A 22991-nucleotide genomic window follows, 5' to 3' on the forward strand; every position below is an offset into this window, starting at 1 on the left:
GCTGAGCCACGATTCACCTTCTCATGGTGTGATACTCAAAGCCAGTGCTTTTTTTTAAAAAAATCCTCACCTGAGGATATGTTCATTGATTTTTAGAGAGATCAAGGTAGAGAGAGAGAGACAAAGAGAGAGAGAGAAAGAGAAACATCCACCTATATGTGCCCGGATCGGGGATCAAACCCACAACCTTTCAGTGTACAGGACAAAGCTCCTACCAACTGAGCCACCCGGCCAGGGCAAAGCCAGTGCTCTTATACTGCACTATTGTGCGTCATGTGCACCGTGCCAGGTCCTGGGGTTCCAGAAATCAATCAGAACCCCCTCTGGGAGTTCACAGGCTGGTGCGGAGATGGACTTGCCAAGGGCCACTCAACGGCAGTGGAAGGTACAGTGGACACTAGTGTCGGACTTTCCACCCCAGCCAGTCCCGAGCTGAGCCTTAAAAGAGGAGTAGGGATTAGCCAGGATAATGAGAAGATGAACCTGGAGTTTCTACTGCTTGCCACAGATTCTCACATGGGTTAATTACAGCATGCCACAACCTTGGAACAAGGAGTTAAGCCAATTCTCAGAGAGGCTAAGGAGCTTGATAAAGCTCATGGGCAGAGGCTAGGAGGAAAGCAGATCTATAAACCAAATCCAGGGTTTCCCTGCAACTCACACTTGCGCCCCTCACCTCATTTCCTGATTTCTTTCTTCATCAACTAGAATGGATTCTTGAGTTAAATGGGAAGTTGGACCGACAGTCTTTAACTCTGAACCAACTCTTCAGACATGATGCCAAGCCTTTATCTGCTCCCCCAAAACTCAGCCTCCGTAGACATTCTATTGTCCTTAAGTTCCAGTCCGAGCACCTCCTTCTCCACGACCCGTTTCATTCTGTTAGTGCACCTTTTGTGGCATTGTACTTGTTTGTGTGTCTTTTTTTAATTAAAAATATATTTGTATTGATTTCAGAGAGGAAGAGAGATAGACACATCAATGGGCCACCTCCTGCACGCCCCCTACTGGGGATCAAGCCCACAACCCGGGCATGTGCCCTTGACCAGAGTCAAACCCCGTACCCTTTGGTCCATAGGCTGGCAACCTATCCACGGAGCCAAACCAGCTACAGCTATATGTGTATCTTAACCAACCCTCTAAAAGAAAGCACACTCCTTGAGAACAGGCACTGTTTAACTGATCTATGCCCTTTAGGGACACCTTATACATAGAATGTGCTCAATAAACACTAGTGCAACTGAACTGAATAGTGAAGAAGGGGTGAGATCAGCCAAAACTAGAGAAAAAGCCAGGCTACTTCCCATTTCCTTTCTTAAAATTTACTCAATTATTTATTAATTTATTTTTAATTGAATTTATTGGGGTGACATTGGCTAGTAAAATTATATAGTTTTAGGTATACAATTCTTGTACAGTTCTATAACACATCAACTGTATATTGTGTGTTCACTACCCCAAGTCAAATCTCTAAATTTATTTTTAATTGTGGTAAAATATACGTAACATAAAATTGACTGTCTTAACCATTTTGAAGTGTGCAGTTCAGTAGTGTTCAGTATATTCACGTTGTTGTGCGGACAATCTCCAGAACTTTACATGCCCATTTAACAACTCCCCATTCCCCATTCCTCTCCCCAAGCCCTGGCAACCACTATTCTGATTTTCGTTTCTGTTAAGTTTGACTCCTCTAGATACCTGATATAAGTAGAATCATTAAGACAGCATTTGTCTTAACACACATCTGGCTTGAGACACTTAGCGTAAGGTCCTGACGTTTCATCCGTTTGTAGCCCAGGTGGCAATGCTGAACAATATTCCGCTGCTATGTATGGACCATACTTAGTTTCTCCACTCACCTGTCAATGGGTGTTTGGGTTGCTTTCACTTTTTGACTCTTGTGAATTTTTTCCTGTTTCTTAAGTCGATGCAGATATATATATTTTTAAGTTGATCTTGGTAAGCCTAACTGTGTCTTCCTTTTTGGCAGCCTTTTTGAGAAGCAGATGTCGAGGTGCACAGGGAGGTGACTGTCAGGTACCAGTTCTGTCCGCTTTATCTTCTGTGAAATGAGAAAAATTCTTCATCTCGGCATTGTATCTGTGACCTAGCATTGGCCAATAGCTCCCTCTACCAGTGAATCTGTCAAAAACACTTTATCACACTGTCCAAAGGGAAAGCCAGCTGGGATTTAGCCACGGAGTCCTAAGGCTCCTCCTAAGCTGACCTGGAAGGCCCAAAGTTACCGGAGAAGCTGAAGGCCCAGCATGTTTCACTTCTCATTTGCTCAGCACATATGTATGGAGTGTGTGCTGTGGACAGCCACCAATGATTATAGCATCTACCATGTGAGTGACACCCATGTGCCATTGAACTAGGTGCTTTGAATTACCTGCCTCATTCAGGGCTCACAACACCTAACACAGAGATTGTGAAGTCCATTTTACATGGTAGGGAGAGAGACTCATATTTGTAACTTGCCCAAAGGGTGGCTGTTTTTTTTTATTTTTCATTTTGCTTTTAATTTTTAAAAAATATATTTTATTGACTTTTTACAGAGAGGAAGGGAGGAGGATAGAGTTAGAAACATCGATGAGAGAGAAACATCAATCAGCTGCCTCCTGAACACCCCCTACTGGGGACATGCCCATAACCAAGGTACATGCCCTTGACCAGAATCGAACCTGGGACCCTTGAGTCCACAGGTCGACGTGCTATCCAGAGCCAAAGCGGTTAGGGCAGGGTGGCTGTTTTATTGGCAGACTGAGATCTGAATGTGAGCCTTCATAGCTCCTGTTCTTCCCACTAAGCCATGCTGCCCCTCCTAGTTCAAATAGTAAGTCAGCAAAAACCCCTAAAGCACACACTTCTTAACGAGATAGAGACCTTTACTGCATGAGACCTGTGAACCCTGTTCCAGATTTAGGGTGTGCTTGAGTCTATTATTTCCAAAGGACAAAGAATATTTTATTTAATATTTGTGCATATTTATATATAATGAGAGGAAGAGAGAAACATCGATATGAATTGATTTGAGAACACAGATTGGCTGCCCCTAGCCCCCACCCCTGCACATGCTCCTGGACCAGGGATCAAAGCTGCCTGTGCCCTGACCAGGCATCAAAACCGCCACCTTTTGGCGAACAGGATGATGCTTCAACCAACTGAGCCACACTGGCCAGGGCTGCATGTTTCCATTTTAATTAAGGTGTTCAGGCAATAAATCAACCTCACACCGCTGTTTCAATCTGGATGGCCTACCTGTCTCATCAGACTTCTTCCTAGATCAAACTTTTAGTAAGCACCCAATTGTGTGTGCATAGGCTACTTCCGGGAGGATGCAGGCTACTTCCGGGAGGACGCAAAAGGCACGGGAAACAGTGGCTCCTCCTGGGGAGACGTGAGTGCCTGAGAGTCAAAGTGACGAGGAAGCTTACTTTTCACCGTATGCCTTTTGTACCTTTTGATGTTGTGCCATATGTAAGTATTCTTTTAAAAAAAATGCTAATTTAAAGGAACAATGACCAACGACCCAAGTTAGCACCCGATGGGAACGGCTCGACATCTGCAGCATCGGCAGAGCCCGTGGACTCTCGGTCAGTAGAGCTCCGTCTGGTCATCGGAGGGTTCAGTTCGTGCCTCCCCAGCTCGCCGGGCAGCTCGGTGGCTGAACATCTCGTGCCTGAGTGCGGTATGAAAGCAGGCATTCAGGAGCGTCTGTCTGAAGTTTCAGTTTGGCGTCTTCCCAAAATAGCACAAGGGGACTCGCTCAAGGGAATGGACATGTGCAAATTTGATGAAAAGGTCAGTGGGAAACTGCTTAATTCAGTCATTCCAGAAAACATGCTAATAGCCCAGGGCCTGAACCTTGACAGGCAGGCCCACCCAGCTGGCATTCTCCAGTCCCATTTCCTGCAGCCAAAGCACAATACTGCTGCCCTCGAACCCGCCCCTTCCCTCAAGAACCAGCATTTGTCTGAACTTCCTTGAGAAAAACTTTTCCCTCTGCGCCTGCAGACAAACCCACTTCCATTCTCCTTTGAGAGACAATAGCTACAACTCGGTGCTTTGCATGCAGTATCTCAAGCAATAAGCTCCCAAGCTCTTATCTCTGTATCACTTGTATTGAACAAGTTGCTGAAAACAAGCCAAGTCTGACTACTAAAAAATACAATTTTATCAGTATTGGCTGGAGCCCAGGGCTCAGACCAGGCATCGGAATATGTTGTCGTGCCCTAGCTGGATAGCCCAGTTGGTCAGAGCATCATTCCGATAGGCCAAGGTTGTGAGCTTGATCCCTAGTTAGGGCACATACAATAATCAACCAGTGAATGCATAAATAAGTGGAACAACACATCAATGTTTCTCTCTCTCCCTTCTCTCTCTCTAAAATCAATTAAAAAAAGAATGTCATCCTTAAACTTAATCTAGTATGATATCTGATTTGCATGCAATTTTTGGGGTTCTACAACATGTTGGTTGAGAATAAAGACAGCCTGGCTGGCATGGCTTGGTGGTTGAGCATCGACCAATGAACCTGGAGGTCACGGTTCCATTCCCGGTCAGGACACATGCCCGGATTGTGGGCTCGCTCCCCAGTGTGGGGGGTGCAGGAGGCAGCCAATCAATAATTCTCATCATTGATGTTTCTATCTCTCTCTCCATTCTCCTCCGAAATCTATAAAAAAAATATTAAAAATATTAATTTTAAAAAAGAGAATAAAGACAAATCTCAAATACAAACTACAGACCTTACTGGTTGACCTACTCATTATACTGACTAGACATATAGCTCAACATGCTAATAACATAGCTGCTGTGTGGGGCACCTTCTCTATTTCATATGCCGTGTAAATTATGGATATTCTAATCCACAATTCCCCAATCTTACCTGATGCATTTTAATAAACAGATCATTTATCACAGGGGAAAGGCAGGATTTCAGATGTGGCCCTGGAGCTAAATCTTGAGGAGTAATTTTAAGTTAGATGTGGAATCTGAAACTCAGATGCCAGCGGGGGCCAGGCACTCGGGGACATGAATGGAGTGAGCTGGAAAGGGAGCAGCCAGCCCCTGGCTCCCCCGCTGATGCCGTGCAGCGTCAGGGACCCCTGCAGCCAGAGGAAGCACAAGACCCAGGTTTCTCTATGGATCTCTTAAGGTTCAAATGTTAGAAATTAATTTTTAAAAATCACGAAAAGCAACAGGGCAAACAAAATCTATCTGTGCGCTAATCCTTGCCTACAGGCCATCTATGTTCCGAGTTAGCCCTAGGGGAGAGGAGGGACGTTTCAGTCACATGGAAATGGCACTTGCGAAGTCAAGACTTAGGGCAGGGCAGCCTGGCTAGGGAGCTGCAGGCCATTTGGTTTGGTGGGCGCATGAGGGAGAGGAGCTACAGGGCCATCGGTCAGGCCCTAGACGTGGGTATGCAAAACAGCACCAGCTGCTCGCTGGGGCCGTGTATTTCAATTCACTTCGTGATGGCCACTGAGTGGAACAAACCCCTGCATCAGGCAGCAGCCCTATGCTGTCCACCCCATCAGTGTGAGGGTCCCGGCAGGAGCAGGGCCATCTCACCAGCTGTTCTGCTGCTCCACAGAGTAAACCTATGAAAGGATGGCAACTGGGACTTACAGTGAGATGGACTTTATCTATAAAACAACGCAAGGTCTGCTTGAATTAAGAAACATTTCCAATTTTTATCCATAAAATTAACCCAAACAGCAACGATAGATGTACAGAGCCACATATCAATAACAAACCAGGAAGGAAACAATATATTCCAGAGACATCTTGAATGATTTTAAAGGAATACACACCAGGCTAAAAACCTACAGCTAAACATTGGTTACACAACGGGTAACATTTATTCCTGCATTTTCTCAATAAGCTCTTCCTTATATTTGCCTTTCTCTTTTCCAACTTGTCGAGATTTGGCTTTGCGTTCAAGAATTTTTTTCCGATCTTTGCCCGGTTTTAGCCTGGTGATAACCACCTTTTAGGAGTGAGAAAACAAACAAATCTTTGTTTTTTAGGTGTGAAGGATTTATAACCACGATTAGTTTGCCCAGCAGAGGTCCCCTCAACAATAGCAGCTTAGGTTCTTTCTGCCACCCAACCTCCTACCCCTCTAATTCCTGAGGACTAGGACACCATTTAGATAGTTTAGTGATAGGAAATTTCATTCGGGTTGGGAAAAATGACATGACCAGCATCTTTCTGGTTTGCCTATCCTCCCTTGGCTGGCAAATGCATTAAGAAACATCTGCATTCCGCCCTAACCGGTTCGGCTCAGTGGATAGAGCGTCGGACTGCGGACTCAAGGGTCCCAGGTTCGATTCCGGCCAAGGGCATGTACCTTGGTTGCGGGCACATCCCCAGTAGGAGGTGTGCAGGAGGCAGCTGATCGATGTTTCTCTCTCATCGATGTTTCTAACTCTCTATCCCTCTCCCTTCCTCTCTGCCCTAAGGATCTGAAACTGGGGAGACACCCTACAATACAGTGTGTAAAGTGGGAGTGCAAAGGAGGAACATTATATCCCACAGGGTGGGTGTGAGGGCCACGGGAAGAAATGTTCTCTTCTCCTCTGGACATTATCTAGTGGGGAAGTGAGGTCTGGAATGCCAGGGACCCCCTGCTACCTGCTTGAAGACAGAGCCTTCACCAAGGATGACAAAACAGACAAGAAACGAATCTGGGTCCTTGATATCATAAGCCAGTGACTCTATCAAGCCTTCCTGATCTCCCCCAGGAGGGCCCTGCCAGGGTCAGCTGTGTAAACTGCACCAACACGTCAACAGCTCTCACAGCTACACCATGCTGTGTGACCACCACTGCCCAGGCCCGGGCCACACCTTGCTGGGATGAATGCCCACGTGGACAGCTGTGCCGTTAGCCTTCTCACGCTGCACCCGCTCGATGTAGATGACGTATTTCTCTCTGTACACCTGCACTACCTTGCCGATTTGCTGACCTTTGTAGTGTCCTCAAACCACCTGAGAGAAAATACAGAAGAGACCCGCACATTTCCAATGCATGGACATTAGTGAGGACACTATCAGGAACACACAGGCTAACATACTTTATACAGAACAGATTAATCCAGGCAGTCAAAAGTCAGCTTTTTTTAGATATAAATCTCCTTTGTGTTCTTCTAAGTCAGGTGGAATTTCTCTACCTGAATTTTTTTCTTTTCATATCTGAAGGACAAAAAATTCCTTGAACTAGGATGGCCATCACAGAACTAATCCTTAGAGTAAAAGATATAATCACCGTACACCTACAACGAATACAATGTTATATTATCAGCTATATAAAAAATACAATCACTCTGAAGTCCTAAACAAAGAACGGTTAAAGATATACTGAGACTCATGCAACCATTTAAAATCTATGTTTTCAAAACATAATTGATGACCTAGGAAAATGCTTTAGAGAAAAAAGAATACAAAGTTACACATATAGAACATAGTCTGAATCTGAATCTTGTATGTATATATTTCATATATATAGTACATAACATGAGGAAATTGAAATGTATCCAAATGTCCATAATGGCTGCCAGTAGACAGGGAGTAGAATTACAAATGACTATTTTTAAAATTTAAATTCTTCCAAATTTTAAGATTTCTACAATTAATACAAATACTTTATAGTCAAGACAATTTTAATGTTAAATTAAAATCTTGTGGGCTATTTTTGCATACTGAAAAACTGCTCACACTCCAACTCTATTAAAAAATCAACCCCAAAAATAAATAAATAAAAAATAAACCAGATTAGGTTTCCCTGAAAGCAAGAGCCTATTAAACAGTAGCGACAAATAGGTGACGTTCATTAATAAGCATAGAGGAAATACCTCATATAAAGAACTGGAGAGGCACATCTACACAATGGAATACTACGCTGCTGTAAAAAAGAAGGAACTCTTACCATTTGCAACAGCATGGGTGGACCTGGAGAGCATTATGCTAAGTGAAATAAGCCAGTGGGAGAAAGAGAAATATCACATGATCTCACTCATTTGTGGAATATAATGAACAACGTAAACTGATGAACAAAAATAGAACCAGAGACATAGAAGCATCCAACAGACTGTCCAACCTATGAGGGAAGGTGAGGGGTGAGGGGGTAAGAGATCAACCAAAGGACTTGTATGCATGCACATGAGCAAAACCAATGAACACAGACAGTAGGGCGGGGAGGGCATGTGCTGGGGGGTGGGAGCAGCCGGGGAGAGGTCAATGGCGGAAAAAGGAGACTCCTGTAATACTTTCCACAATAAAGAATTTAAATTAAAAAAAAAAAAAAAGGAATTGGAGAATCTCAATACTCCTGAAATGTCTACCCAGGTTGTTCAGAGCTTACTTACCAAGGCGAGGCTCAGGCTGAAAAGAGAACAGCCTTGCTTCTCTGAAAGCCCACCGCACTCTCTATGACCAGAGCCTCTCCCACCGAGGTCTGGGAAGAAGCCCCTATGAACATGATCAAGACCGAAGGTGTTGAAAAAAAAAAAAAGACTGAAGGTGTTGATAAAGCGAGTCCAAAGGAACAGCTGGGATAAAGAGAAGCAGACCAACGCTTCACCCAGCGAGGTGGGTAAGGCTAAATTGAATGGACTGAAAAGGTGAGGAAGAGGTGAGGATGGCAGCCAGAGTCTGGTTGGGCAACTGGATGGATGGATGGATGGATGGATATGCCTTTCTTCCCCAGAGGCATGGAGCATGGGGGAGGAAACAGATTTTAAGAGAAAATATGCTGAATGGTTGGCACCTGGAGACATACATTCTAGTGAAAAATCCTATTAACAGCAAGACGGCCAACTGGATCCGAAACGAAGGCCTGGGAGGGATCTCCTGCAGAGCCCGGTGCAAAGAGCCACCCTAAGCAACGCCTGGCACACTAGCAGCCAGGGGCTAATCAAAAAACAGCTTGCTGGGCGCACACACTACTTTTTAAAATAAATTATTAATAGAGAATTGAACTTGAATGCTGTTCATTAGGCTGGGCAGGTGCTCTCTGGTGGCTCTGGGCCCCCATCTCCGGTCTAACACCTCGGCAGGGTCACAGTACTGGAGGTGCTGAGGGCAAGTGAAGGCTAGGGCTCCCTCACGTCCGAGCACACACGACATTCTGAGGCAAAGGCGGAGCCTGCGTGCTCAGCATCTGGGTCCTTAGAGCCCGAGGGAGCCGAACGTGGACCTCATCGTCCTTGCGGATGGGCATGGAGCGGACGTTGTACTTCTGCCACAGCTCCTTGGAGAGCGGGGAAGACATGATCTTGCGGCGCACGTGCGAGGGGGCGTTCAAGTGGCGTTTGCGGTTTTTGCTGCGGTCCGAGGTCACGAAGGGGTTGAACTTCATGGTGACCGTCTGCAAAGAGCGCGAGGGAGGGATGGAAGCGGCGTTCAGGGGAGTACCAGGCAGGGCCTGCTCCCCATCAGGCACTCCTCCCCATCTCCGCGCAAGTGCTCTCCAAGAGGTGGCCTCAGAAGGAGGCGACTAACGCGGGAGAGCGGGACATGTGATGGGTTTGGGTGTTAACACCGAGCAGGGCATTGCCTGGCGGCCTGGTTCAGTGGCTGAGCATCGGCCTATGAACCAAGAGGTCACAGTTCCATGCTCCATCCCCAGTGGGAGGCATGCAGGAGGCAGTCCATCAATGATTCTCATCATGGACGTTTCCATTTCTCTCTCCCTCTCCCTTTCTCTCTGAAATCAATAAAAATATGTTGTTTAAAAACCGAGCAGGGCGTGGGTGGGGCGAGCATGCCTGATCCTAGGGGTCGCGGGGAGAGGAGGCACTGGCGCCTTGAGGCTGACTAAAGCGGGGAGGCTAGGGATCGAAAGGAATGCGTGGTTGGGGTCCCGCAGAGAGATCTTTGGGGAGCCGGGTATCCCGGGGCAGTTGGGGGAGGGTCCTATGCGGCGGAGGGCTTCACAGTCCGAGAGAAAACACCACCACTCCGCTCACCTACCTGGCGCCGGAAGTGCTCAGATGGTGCGCTCGCCGGGCAGGAAGTGAGGCTTCCTGGCCGCGCAAGCGCAGAAAAAAAAAAAAAAAAGCGGTGCCTTATTCCTTCGAAATGAAGCTGAATGGCGCCCCATGCGGATTGGGGTGGAACCGCAGTACCTCCTTTCTAGGGACCACTGGATGGGTAAGCGGCCCTGCAGAGAACCGCGGAGAAATGGCACCTCTGGGGAGAAGGGGCCTATTTTTGTAGGACCTGCAATATAGGCTTATTGATGTCCTTTTATTTATTTTTAAATATATATCTTTATTGGTTCATAGGTTGAAGCTCAACCACAGAGCAATGCCAGTTGGGCTTGATGTTCTTTTAATAGGTACACCATCAATAGTCTTTTTCTTACCCCAAACTCTTTCTTTGCAGAAGTTGTCTAGGCATATTATTGGGGTGCATGATGCTACAAATGCAATCTGCTGACTTGCTTCTTAAAATCATTGAGAAGCCTGTTCAAAATGCAGATTTTCATGCTCCACCACAGCTCGGCAAAACCAGACTGTGGTAGGTTGGGGTCAGGGAATCTGAATTTAAAGCAAACATTCCCCCCACCAGATGTTTGAAGATCGTGGCTAACCAACCACCTGGCTTTGCAAAACTGCCCCCCGATTTTTTAGCCCTGTTTGGAAGAGCTGGGGTTGTAAAGTCACACCTTGACCCAAGTGCCTCTTCATGTTGCTGGCCCTTGGGGAGCCGCCTCCATGTTTCTGAGCCTCAGTTTCCTCATCTGTGAAATGGGAATGATCTTAGTAAGTGCCTCATGGAGTTATGAGGGCTAAATGAGTTAATTTGTTTACGGTGTTTAGAGCAGTGTCTGGCACACAGCGCTCAATTACAGCCATCAATATTCCTAATCTCCCAGAAAATCCTAAACCGGGCCTCACATTCACTGTCTTAGCATTCAGATTTTCCCCATTAACTCTAGATGATGCAAACCGCAAGTTTTCGGTGTTTGATGTAAATACCGGTACATGCAATGCATCCCACTGGGGGAGCTCGGGTTGTGGTCTCTCTTTGTTTTTGTTATTGTTTGTTTTATAACCTCCACAAACGCCTCCAGAAAGGCCACTCACTTTCCCCATCTGAGAAATGGGAATATTGATAGTATTTACCTCATTGGTTAGGTGTCAGGATTAAACAAACCCTTAGCACAATGCTTGGCACAAAGTAAGCACTTAATGCTGATAGAAATGACTGTTTATTAAATGAATGAATAGTATAGGCTAATTTTATTAGGCTGAGCACTTACCGTCAGGTGTTGTGCTAACAGCTTTACACACATTCCCTTATTTAATCTGTAAACAACCCTCTGAGCTGTCCCTTTTACAGGTGAGAAAGCAGGTTCTGAATGAGATAGGAATGATGGGTGAACATGAGCCAGCATATACATTCAATATGGCTGTTACCTTGCAGCCAGTAAAGATGATGAGATCTGTAGTTATTAACTTAGAAAGGTGTCTACTAAGTGAGGAAAAAGTAAACTACAAAATAGTATTAACAACACTATCCCATTTTGTTTATGGAAGAATATCATTAAAACGTTGATAATGATGATCTCTGGTTACTGGGATTAAGGGTGACCTTTATTTCTCCTTTTTTAACTTTTTGCTCTTTTCTGATTTCCCTCAAATGGGGCTATGAAAATGTATTATTTGTGCAATTAAACTCATGTTTTAAATGTTTGTTTAAGGAAATCCCCAGTGCTCAATTTAGCTTTCCTCTGCTGGAAGGAAAAAACCAAAGTACCCTCACTACTTTCAATTTTCCCCTTTTTTTGCGGGGTTGGGGGGCGCAGTTTACCCTTTTGACACAGATCAGATATTGGGGAATGAGGTGGAGCCATGCAGTTCTCCGTCAGCCTGGAGACAGGCGGACGTGGGTGTGCATTCCCTCCACAGCCCCTGCCAGCTGTGTGACCAGAGAGACAAGGGCTGCATCTCTGTTCTGTTCTTCCTGAAAAGGCCGGAACACCCTCATAGGATTGCCGTGAGGGTTAAGACAGGCGAGGCCTGAACAACCACCGTTTGCCTGGCCCCTGGCGAACTCCCAACCCTGGTAACAGGGGTTGCAATAAAACTTCCTTTGGGTGAGAATGAAGTGCGTGACCTCATCACCACAAAACTGACAGAAGGCAACTGCTGGGGAGGGGACAAGGTCTCGGGTGAAGGGTGAAGGTAGCCCTCCTGACAGTCCCCTCCCATCCCGGACCTCCTGCCGTGTGGAGGGCTGGAGCTGCTGCTGTCAGTTTCTTCAGAAGGGATGGGGGTCCCTGGTGACCCACCCCATCGACAACATGTGTCTGTTTCTGGCAAGAACCAAAAATTGATTTGTGGCCCTAACTGGTTTGGCTCAGGGGCTAGAGCGTCGGCCTTCAGACTGAAGGGTCCCGGGTTCGATTCCGGTCAAGGGCACATGCCTGGGTTGCGGGCTCCATCCCCAGTAGGGGGCATGCAGGAAGCAGCCAATCAATGATTCTCTCTCATCATTGATGTTTCTCTCTCTCTCTCTCCCTCTCCTCTCCTTTCCTCTCCGAAATCAATACAAATATATTTAAAATAAATAAATAAATAATTGATTTGTGAGGACAGCATAGGGGATATAGTCAGTAATGATGTAATAACTGTGTGCGGTGCCAGGTGGGGACTGGGAATATCGGAGGGAACATTTTGTAAGGTATATGATTGTCTAACCAGCCACTATGCTGTACACCTGAAACTAATACAAACAATAGTGAATGTAAACTATAAATGAAAAATACAATTTAAATGAAAACAGGAATTCCAAAAGGATGTTGTTAAAAAATTAATCTGTGACACGTAGTTACAACAACCAACCACAGCCACCGTGTCTGAGCACCATGCACGCCCTTCTTCCCAGGCCTCGCACCCCCTCCTCGCGCCACCCACCCAGGCAGCATGGGCTGTGGCACTTACACTTGTCCCTTCACTGATGTGGCCCTAGGTCACCTCTCCTGCCACCTCCCCGGGAGGAGCCAGTTCTACCCGACCACCCCAGCCTCAGGCCTACCACCTCCCCGGCGTGGGTCTGTGCTGTAATCCCTGATCGAGAACCCTTCTCATGGGAAAACAGTCATCTGCGCCTGGTTAGATGACTGAAAGGACTGGTTTAAGGGAGAGATCGTGAAAACGACACATGCATGCCTTAGATGTTACGTCAACACAAACGCATTCGCCAACCCTTCGACCCAGAAGCGAGGCTCCTTCCTTGAGAAACCTGGAATGGCTTTTCGTTTTCTTTACATCAAACCAACCCAAGGGTTTCAGTATTTGGTTTCATATATATATATACACACACACACACACACACACACACACACACACACACACACATACATACTGAGTGGCCAGATTATTATGATCTCTGAACGCATAATAATCTGGCCACTCAGTGTATCTCCTATATAATAAAAGGCTAATATGCAAATTGTCCCCTCAACCAGGAGTTCAACCAGCAGGCAGGCCGGCCAACTGCCCATGTCCCCTCCCCCTGGCCAGGCTGGCTGGACCCCATCCATTCATGAATTCATGCACCGGGCCTCTAATACACACACACACACACACACACACACACACACACACACACACATACACACACTGAGTGGCCAGATTATTATGCATTCAGAGATCATAATAATCTGGCCACTCAGTGTGTGTGTGTGTGTGTGTGTGTATTTCAGAGAGGAAGGGAGAGAGATAGAAACATCAATGACGAGAATCATCGATTGGCTGCCTCCTGCACACCCCACACTGGGAATCGAGCCCGCAACCTGGGCATGTGCCCTGACCCGAAATCGAACCGTAACCTCCTGGTTCATAGGTTGATGCTCAACCACTGAGCCACGCTGGTCGGGCAGTGTTTGCTTTCTTTAACATGGCGTGAGAGCTTAGACACTTTGCGTGGGAATGGGGAATCCTCAAGGACTTCCGGCCATGTCCCCACCCCCCTCCCCCAAATCTTTTCAGCGGTCTTGTTCAGTAGCCTTTTGAGGAGGCAGTGGTAATACACCTTTATCGTTTCTCTCCAAGGTATCCTTTCATTTTCAATCCCACTTCACTGGTTGACTAAGTCACATCATTACAGCATAGAGCTCAGCTGGCGCGAACGGCTTGGGAACGCATGACTGCCTGCTGGCGGGTGGGCTGCTGTTGACGGTCGCTGTGAGTGTCACCACAGCTCAAGTAGCAGACAAGCGGGTAAAGAGAGATGGGGAGCGTCAAAGAGGACCATCTAGCAGACGGGCTGGCTGCCACACTCATCCCTGATGTGTTTGTCCACGTTCGTGCTGTCCCAATGGAGACTCTGAAGGGCTGGCCAGCAGGATGGCACACAGCCAGTAAGTCCCTTTGTCAGAGCTGATGACGGTCTCCCTTTGCTGAGCTGGAGGTTGAACTGGGAATGCCAGGTCCTTGGGAATCGAGAATGTATGAAATGCCTGCTTTTATGCCGCCCTTGGCTGGAAAGCCATGCTCTTAGGACATTCCATTCCCTTGGGAATACCGATACGGATCTACTACCAATTTTGAAAAGCCACCAGGTACCACTTGCCTGCATACATGAGCTCGTTCTGACCCAGGATAACTGACTTAGTTAGGTAACTTGCACGTACTGTAGATTTAATTTCTGCCACAGTCCTACAAGGTTGTGTTACTATTAGTCCCATTTCCACCTGGGCAAACTGAGGCACTGGCAGGGGAACGAGGCTAAGCAGCTAGCAAAGGGCAGATTCCGGGAACGTCCGGGAGGGACTCCATAAAGGAAGCGCTGGGTCATCCTCACAGATCCTTCCGCATTTCCCAATTCCTCTCCTATGGATTTAAATTCCCTCCTGGGACCGAGCCCCCGGGCTGCCAGCCACAATCAAGTAGAAGGAAACACACAGCCACATTTCTGAAAATCAGCCCTTTAATCTATTTGAACCCAATGAGGGGGGAAAGAACGACACCATTTTTCCCCCCTTGAGATGTTTGTTTATAATAATGGGTCTGAGGCGTGTCTTCCATAGGAAACTGACATCCCCTACGTCCTCAAGGGTTTTGTTTCTTTAAATGCATCGAAGTGGAATTTCGAGGCCTGTGCACCCCACACATTTCCTCGCCCTACCCGCCCACCCTCTAAAGGGACTCCTTGTTGTCACTGGGGAACAGAATGTAAAAAAAAAAAAAAAAAAAAAAAAAAAATCCATCTAAGTGGCCAGAGATACCAGAAATAACCAAACGCACATCAGTCAACGCATATGCAAGCGGGGAAGCTGTTCTACTGGAATTCAGAGCCAACAATTACAAATGGCAGGGACTCGAGCTATCTCTACAGATAAGTTACAGCTCCTTCCCCGGCACTCCCCTTAATTACAAAAGTATGCAAACAATCTTGATCTAAATGGGAAGCCAGCAGAGTCTTCCCGGGACAGGGCATACCTGAAATTCCCGGGGGGGGGGTAAGGGGGGGACACGTGCGCCTGGACCCCTGCCCCTCCCTTTTAGGACTAAAGGGGAAGGATGAGGGGGGAAGGAAGGGGTAGGTACCCACCGCAGGAGCAAGTGGGGGGACAATGGAACCGCCCCAGGGACCAGGAACGTGCTGGTGTGTGGCCAGCCCCTGGGAAGCTCAGTGGAAGGGGCCTAACCTGAGGGCTGCGGAGAGGGCCATGGGCGTGTGTCCCTCAGGAGCCTGGAGGTGGACATCCAGACCGGGGAGGGGTGGGTCAGCTTTGCTTCCCCCACCTAAGGCCTTGGGACTGACGGCAGCCGCTGGGAGAGGCCCCGACATGATTGTTTTAGGGCCGCAGAGACAGAGGCTCCCCGCCTGACATAGTGCACAAACCCTTCTGGTTCTCAAAGGGTGATTCCCAGTCACAACCAGCCCCTCCACCTGGGGATGCTGCTGTCACACAGCGGGGGGCTGAGGCACATCGGTGGGGGGTCCAGAGGAACACGGTGAGTTGAGGAAGGGGAACCCGCCACCCCCCAGTGACTGGACATCTGCTTCTCAGGAGAAAAAGAAAGGCGTGGGGGTGAGGCCTCGAGGCCTGGGCTCTGGGCCAGGCGAGGAGGATGCGGCAGAAGCGAGGGTTTCCCCTACAGCGCCACAGCTCAGGGGGCTGCCTGGGAAGTACCATCCTTTGTTGAAGGCTCCAGGTGGGGGGTACCTTTGGGCAGCCTGATCCAGAGCCGAGTCCCGGTCTGCGGGTGGCTGCCCAAGGGGGAAACCGAGGGATTCGTGCGTCCAAGAGGTGGGGGCTGAGAGATTGTCAAAGCCTGGCTGAGAGCCGGTCGACAAGGATTCTGGGCTGGTCCCACGAGAGAGAAGGGACCACAGCCCTCCCAGGAGTGGTCCCCAACATCCCCGAGCACCCCTTGCCTGACTCTGGTCTTGGGGGACCCCAGGAAAAAGGGCACCACAACTTCAGGCAGTGTAATTCGTCTAACATTAAACATGGGGAAGAGAGGTAGCTGTGGAACCATGAGCCACCTGCTACCCCCCCCCCCCCCACTTTGGGATGCAGCCAGATCCTAGGCCAGACAGAGGGCAGGAGGAGACGGGGCGCTGGAGGCGGGGCTGGTGGTCGCCCTGGGTCCCTGCCGGCCAGGCGGGCAGGTGGTCAGTGCATCTTGCCCAGCTGGATCTTCTTCCAGGCCTCCGAGGCCGTGAAGATACACGAGTCCAGAATGCCAGCTACCGTGAAGGTCCCGCCGATGATGGCACAGATCTGAAAGCGGGAGAGGTCAGAGGTCAGCGCTGCAGGGCGTGCCGGGCCAGTCCCCATCCACATCACAAGACAGTGAGCTCAGCAAGCACAGCCGCTCTGCCCCGTTACACTTACCCCATGGCAATCAGTGGGGTCTGGAACACACTCAGGGCTCAAAAAGCCCACTTGTTGGATGATGAAGTTAATAATAATAATAATAAAAGTAATCAGCGGCAGCTCCTTAAACTCCCATATTAACCTCCTGAGGAAGGGGATCAGTGGACCCATTTCACAGGTGAGGAAACTGAGGCTTAGTTAGGTAACTGCACTGAGACTTGAACTCAGGTATGGCTGGACCCTGGAGCCTGTGGTCTTCTCTAATTTATCAGCGATTTACAATCCCATTTGCCGATGAAGGAAAGGAGGTTCAGAAGAGTGGCACCACTGGCCCAAGGTCGCACAGCCAGCAAGTGGCAACCCTGGGACTTGAACCCGTGTCTGACAGGTCCGGGCGCAGTGCTGCCTGTGACTGAGATCTGGGGTGGGCTGCAGAGGCAGCAGTGTCCTGGATGGACTGCAGCGAGAAACACATCTCTCTCTCGCAAGCTTGCATGCTACCAGTGGGATGGGTAGTCATCAAATAATCATACTGATAAATGCAAAATTACAACCAAGGCAACAGAGGAGAGGGGCCCGTGGTGCCACCAGAAACTCCTATTAGGGCGAGGTGGCTCAGGGCACCCTGTGCTTTGGGGACCGGAGAAGTCACCGTGGGGCTGTGCCGTGCACGGAAGGGTATTTGGCTCCATCCCGGGCCTCCACCCACAAGATGCCGGGAGTAACTTCTCCCTGTTGTGACAACCAAAATGTCTCCAGACAGGGTCAAATGTCCCCTGGAGCTCAAAACTGCTCCCGATTAAGAACCGCTACAGTCGGGGGATGCTCATGAGTGTCACCTGAATGTCTGTACTCCGGAACTTCCTGCCGCCCGATGGCCACCACAAAACACACAGGGCTCACACAGCGCCTTCTCTGTGCCGGGCACGGTCCGGGGGGGTTCGTGCCTCCCATCACGGAGCCCCCGGTCAGCCCGCTAAGTAGAATCCTCATGCCTACTTTATAGCCAGGGAAACGGAGGCACAGAGACACCAAATCACTTGTCTAAAGCCACGGTGATTCGTGGGGACACAGAACTCTGGGGAGTCTGTCTCTGAACCCCACACGGCTGCCTCTCAGGCACGAAATGTGCCCACAGCTGAATTCCTCACTTCGCTGTGAGGTTGTCGGAACTGGGTGACTCGGAATTCTCTGACCTACCTATGAGTTGCCTTCTGGTGCCGAAAGAGAATCGGAGTATGCACGATGAGGAAGAATAGTTCACAGCAGGTTTGCAAGAGAACGTTAAGTGTGTTTCCCTCTTGAAAACAAACCTCATGCTGTCCGTAAGAACCAATACCACCCTCCACCCCGTATACCTGGGGGAGGCACCTCTTCACTCATGTACCCACGTGGCCCAGAGAGGGCAATAACTTGTCCGAGGCCACACAGCAAGTGTGTGGCAGGGCCGAGTCTGTCCGCCACCAGAGCTCTCACGCGTCCCCACATGCTGGGCAGCCCCAGAGGGCCCCTGAGCCTGCCTGCGAGGCACCCCTGGGTGGCCGGCCAGCATGACACTCGGCCACTGGAGGACTCTGGGAGAGGGCAGCCTTAACAGACCCTCTGGTGCCAAGTGGAGGCGGCCAGGAGACACAGCGGAGGCGAGAGGGAAGTGCAGATGGAACCAGCATTTATTTTTAAAATGATATTTCTACGAGATGAGCTCAGCAGAGGCCCGAGGCCCAGGGCAGACAGAGTGGGTCTGTGGGATGGGCTGGAAGTGGGGCAGCTGGCATTCCAGTAATAACAGCCCAGAAACCGGAGCAGCCCCAGGGAGCGCAGAGGCTGGGGGCGCTGGGGGATTATCGTGGAGCGGTTCAGCGGGCACGGCCTCTCCCTGCCAGCCCCAGAGCATGACGAAGGGGCACTTTCCGAGGCAGATGACGGCAGGGAGCTGGCTTATTTCGGTACAGTGGGTCAGATGATGCGAGATTTTATACCACAAAATGCTTTTAGAGCTTGGATCGGAGGATAGGAAAATGTGACTTAAGTGCAATGGAGCAAATAATGAAAAAATGAAAAATAACCACACACACACACACACACACACATCTATATTCATCTACACACTCTGGACCCCGAGCGCGTCCGTGATTCACATACACCTGGCGCCTGGTCTGAAGGCTCCTTTCACTGGGCCGGCCCGGAGCAGCAGACAATGCATGCATTGAGGTGCACGAGGAAACACACAGCGGTGGGGAAACTGAGGCCCTGGGCACTAGGACCTGAGGAGGCCCTGCCGGGAGTCCGCAGGAACCCACTGATGCCCCCAGCTCAGCAGCCTGTCCCCGCGACCCTACATCTGCCGAAGGTGCTGGACACTGGCCACTGAGGAGGGGAAATTCGGACACTTTTTTTTTTGGGGGGGGGGGAGGCTCAAAAGCTGAAAGAAATCTCACAGCCCCCTCCATCCCCCCCATGCTGCCACAGCCCCCCACTAGCTCACCCAGAGGTGATAACTGGTATGAGCGGGGCTGGGAGGGGCCCGGGATGCTGCCATCTGGGGGTCACAGAACCCCCAGCACCAGGTAAACACATCTGGACTCGCCCAGGGAGGCGGTCAGCCATGGTCAGCCCTCGTCCTGAGAAGGTCACGGGGAAATAAACGGAGCCACGAGGCTGCACGGATGGTGTGCCTGTCCTTGGACGCAGGCCCTCACGGGAGGTGGCAAGATGACAGGCTTCCTTTGTGATTCCGTGGCTGATGGGGGGTGACCAGCCGCAGACCTGAGGAGGCCGACGCGGATCTCAAGAAGACACTGAAGAAAGGGCAGGTGCCCTAACCGGTGTGGCTCAGTGGATAGAGCGTCGGCCTGCGGACTGAAGGGTCCCAGGTTCGATTCCGGTCAAGGGCATGTACCTTGGTTGCGGGCACATCCCCAGTGGGAGGTGTGCAGGAGGCAGCTGATCGATGTTTCTCTCTCGTCGATGTTTCTAACTCTCTATCGCTCTCCCTTCCTCTCTGTAAAAAATCAATAAAATATATTAAGAAAAATAAAAGAAAGGGCAAGCGACAGGGGGCGGGGGACACGGCATCTCCCTGACCGGTGGGGACAGGCCCAGGGTGACCGCAAGTGAAAATACAGCGAATCACAGTCGCGACACTCAGTTCCCACAGCCCGTCGCTCTGCACGCAGAAGAGCGAGGAGAACCAGGCCTCCATGGGCACAGAGGCTGGGAGGCGAGACCCTCCTCGCTGGACGTGGTGAAGGTGGACTGGGCAGAGTGGGGGTGAGGTGAGGACTGGGAAGTCCACTGGGGCCATCCCCACCGTGACAGCAGACAGAGCTGGTGGCTTCCGGAAGCAGAGTGCTGGCTATCACTTACTCTGGCCATGGGAGAGCCTTTCTGGGCCTCAGTCTTTCCATCTACAAAATGGGAAGACCACCCCTACCTTGCCAACTGTTGCACTGCAGGAAATGCCTCTGGAGCTCCTCGCGCTTAGTAGGTGCTCAGTAAAAGATCCCCTTTTGGTTGACCGAAAGGCTCCAACCTTGTCGCTAGACCTGAGATTTTCTAAACCTCCCTAAGAAGAACAATGGATCAAACGTTGCGTATCCCCCAGATCAGGCCTCGGGGTCTCCACTTCCGTTTTCTACCTGGCTCTTTAAAGGAACATGTCGACTCATGGAAAGACAGGCCAGCACAGGCAGACAGGCAGATTCTTCCAGCTGCCTGGAGGACCCATTCTACAGACGGGGGAGCTGAGGCGGAGACACGGTGTTTCCTCAGGTAAGCGCCAAGAAGTGTTTGTGCTGAACAGCGTTGGTTAGGGGCAAAGCACCTAGGCCTCGGGGAGCTTCCATTCTTTGGCCCACCTCAAGCCTACTGCTTAAACTCCCATCCCCTAAAAGCCCGAGGGACGGAAGACAGCACACGTACCTGACGCGCAGTAGGTACTTAGTACACGTTTACTGAGTGGGTCAAGCAGTGATCGAGTGGGAGAGTAAATGGACGAATGAACAAACGAATGATTGACTTGCTCAGAAACGGAGCAGGGTTCCCAGGGGGCAAAGGTGACTCTCTCGCAGGGTGGAGGCGCTGCAGGACGGTCGGGTCCCCTCCTACTGCCTGCTCTTGCATCGCCCAAGTTCCCCGTGCCCCAGTTTCCCTACTTTTTTTTTTAATTGATATTTTACAGAGAGGAAGGGAGGGGGATAGAGAGCTAGAAACATCGATGAGAGAGAAACATCGATCAGCTGCCTCCTGCACACCTCCCACTGGGGATGTGCCCGCAACCAAGGTACATGCCCTTGACCGGAATCGAACCCGGGACCCCCCAGTCCACAGGCCGACGCGCTATCCACTGAGCCAAACCGGTTTCGGCAGTTTCCCTACTTTTACAAACGAGGAGGCTATTCCTCACTGGTCAGGGCTGCTGTGGTATTGAGTGTCCGTGCCAGCCTTGAATGCCTGTTCCCTTGGTCCCTCATTGCTGCCAGGCTTTGTACCTCCTGACCAGGCCAAGGACAGTGGGACAACCTCTGTGTGTGTGTGGGGGGGGGGGGGGGAGGGGTAGGTGGCGCAGGGGACGGGGGTGAAAAGCAGGGCCACTGAGTCAGGGAGGGCCGCCACAGCCAGCACCTGCAAACTCCTTGGTCAGCAGCCCCAGCTCCAGACCCAAAAACAAGGACCCTTCGATCGCCAGGCCCCAGAGAGTCTGAGGCAAGCGCTTCGCTCAGCTTCTGGCAGAAGTCCTCAATAACACCCCTTTATTCCCGCAGGGGCCTCCTCCCTGCGGCCTGCCAGCTTCCCGGCCTCCTCTGGCCAGAATGAAGTCAGCCTGTCTACCTTGAAAAGAAGGGGTGTGTGTGCGCGCGCTGTGTTTCCCTTTCGTTTTAATTACGGCTCTTAATTCCTTATACTATGGAAAGGACATGTTCCAACTGCACTGGCTGGGGCTGAATCCCTCCGTTGTCCCACCAGCACCCACCCTCCCCCGTCCGTGGGCACGCACCCCCTCCCCCCCCATTTACTTCTCTGTAGCGTGCATCGAACCAGTATGACAGACATGCCACGTGGGGCGGGGGCGATGGTGGGCTCCGGAGGACACATTCCTAGGGTCGGATCCCAGCTCTGTGGCTCTGGCCGGGGAAACCAGTTTGCCCCTCTGAGCCTCAGTTTCTCCCATCTGTAAAATGGGGCCCACCGTGAGGACTGAGCGGACCCCCTGTCTGGCTGCCCGCTGCCCTAAGTGCCGGGAGCCATCCATTCCCTTCCCCGGCCCAGTCAGCACGGCGCGAAAAGCTTGTGGAAAAGCACAGGAGGAGGAAATAAATAATGAATCCGGTGCCATCAGAGCTGGCGGCGGCAGACAGGCTGGAGCCGAGGATGAGAACACGGAGCCGGAGCTGGCGAGGCGGAGGTGGGGGGTGTCTCAAGGGAAGCCGATGACTGGGCCCTGGGAAGGAGCAGGGGGTGGAGGAGGAGTGGGGGTGGTGCCCCCACCTAGGGGTGTCAGAGGGCCCATGCCCACCCTCTAGTGCAGGAGCCCGGGGGGCGGGCAGGAATCCTCCCCTTGCCATTTTTACAATGGTTGCCGCTGCAAAATACCGGCCTCCCCCTCAGGAAAAAGCCACCTTACTTGAGCACCTACTATGTGCTAGGTCTGAGATGGCACTTTCTTCTGCCTTCTCATTCAGTCCTTGAAAGTGCTGGGGGAAATGGGTGGTGCCCATTCCACGGATGGGGAAACAGAGGCGCAGAGAGGGACTGACTTATCCAAGGTCACACAGCCGCCACGTAGGGCAACAAGGTGCTGGGTCTGGAAGGCTGGCTGCAAAGGGCCCACTTTTTCCAGTGACCCCCCCCCCCCCCCCCCCCCGCAGCTCCCCTCGGTCCCTGTCTTCATGCTCAGGTGGTTTCTTTATCTTTTGTTTTCTCCCAATTCTGTTGTCAAATGTCCTGAAGGAAGGGGTCCCCCTCAGACACGTTTATGAAGCAAGAAGCGGTGAGGCTGTGAAAATAAGCGTAGTGTCCCAAAGGGAGCCCACCCCATTCTAATGTTCCTTCCGGCTCAGAAGCTGCCTGAGCAAAGCTCCCGTCCCAACAGAGGCATCCGTGCAGGCCGGCTGGGGCCACCTGCCCCAGGCACGCAGCCTCC

General features: G+C 50.5%; 2 protein-coding genes across 2 annotated transcripts in view; both read right to left on the bottom strand.

Annotated features, from left to right (window-relative positions):
• Positions 1-5781: 5781 nt before the first annotated feature.
• On the bottom strand, positions 5782-10025 carry RPL26L1 (ribosomal protein L26 like 1). The gene is made up of 2 exons (XM_080676860.1): positions 9982-10025; positions 5782-9376 (listed from the first exon to the last, which is right to left on the bottom strand). Exon 2 carries the CDS (start codon positions 9365-9367, stop codon positions 9113-9115), a length of 255 nt encoding a protein of 84 aa, XP_080532986.1. The 5' UTR covers positions 9368-9376; positions 9982-10025; the 3' UTR covers positions 5782-9112.
• Positions 10026-14934: 4909 nt separating this feature from the next.
• The window catches only part of ERGIC1 (endoplasmic reticulum-golgi intermediate compartment 1), an 85527-nt gene continuing 77470 nt past the window's right edge, over positions 14935-22991 (bottom strand). Inside the window, exon 10 of the mRNA XM_080676861.1 lies at positions 14935-16753. Coding sequence (XP_080532987.1) covers positions 16646-16753 — 108 coding nt within the window. The 3' untranslated portion in view covers positions 14935-16645. The remainder of the gene's footprint in view (positions 16754-22991) is intronic.

Source organism: Plecotus auritus (assembly GCF_963455305.1).
Source record: "Plecotus auritus genome assembly, chromosome: 6".
Taxonomy (NCBI): Eukaryota; Metazoa; Chordata; class Mammalia; order Chiroptera; family Vespertilionidae; genus Plecotus; species Plecotus auritus.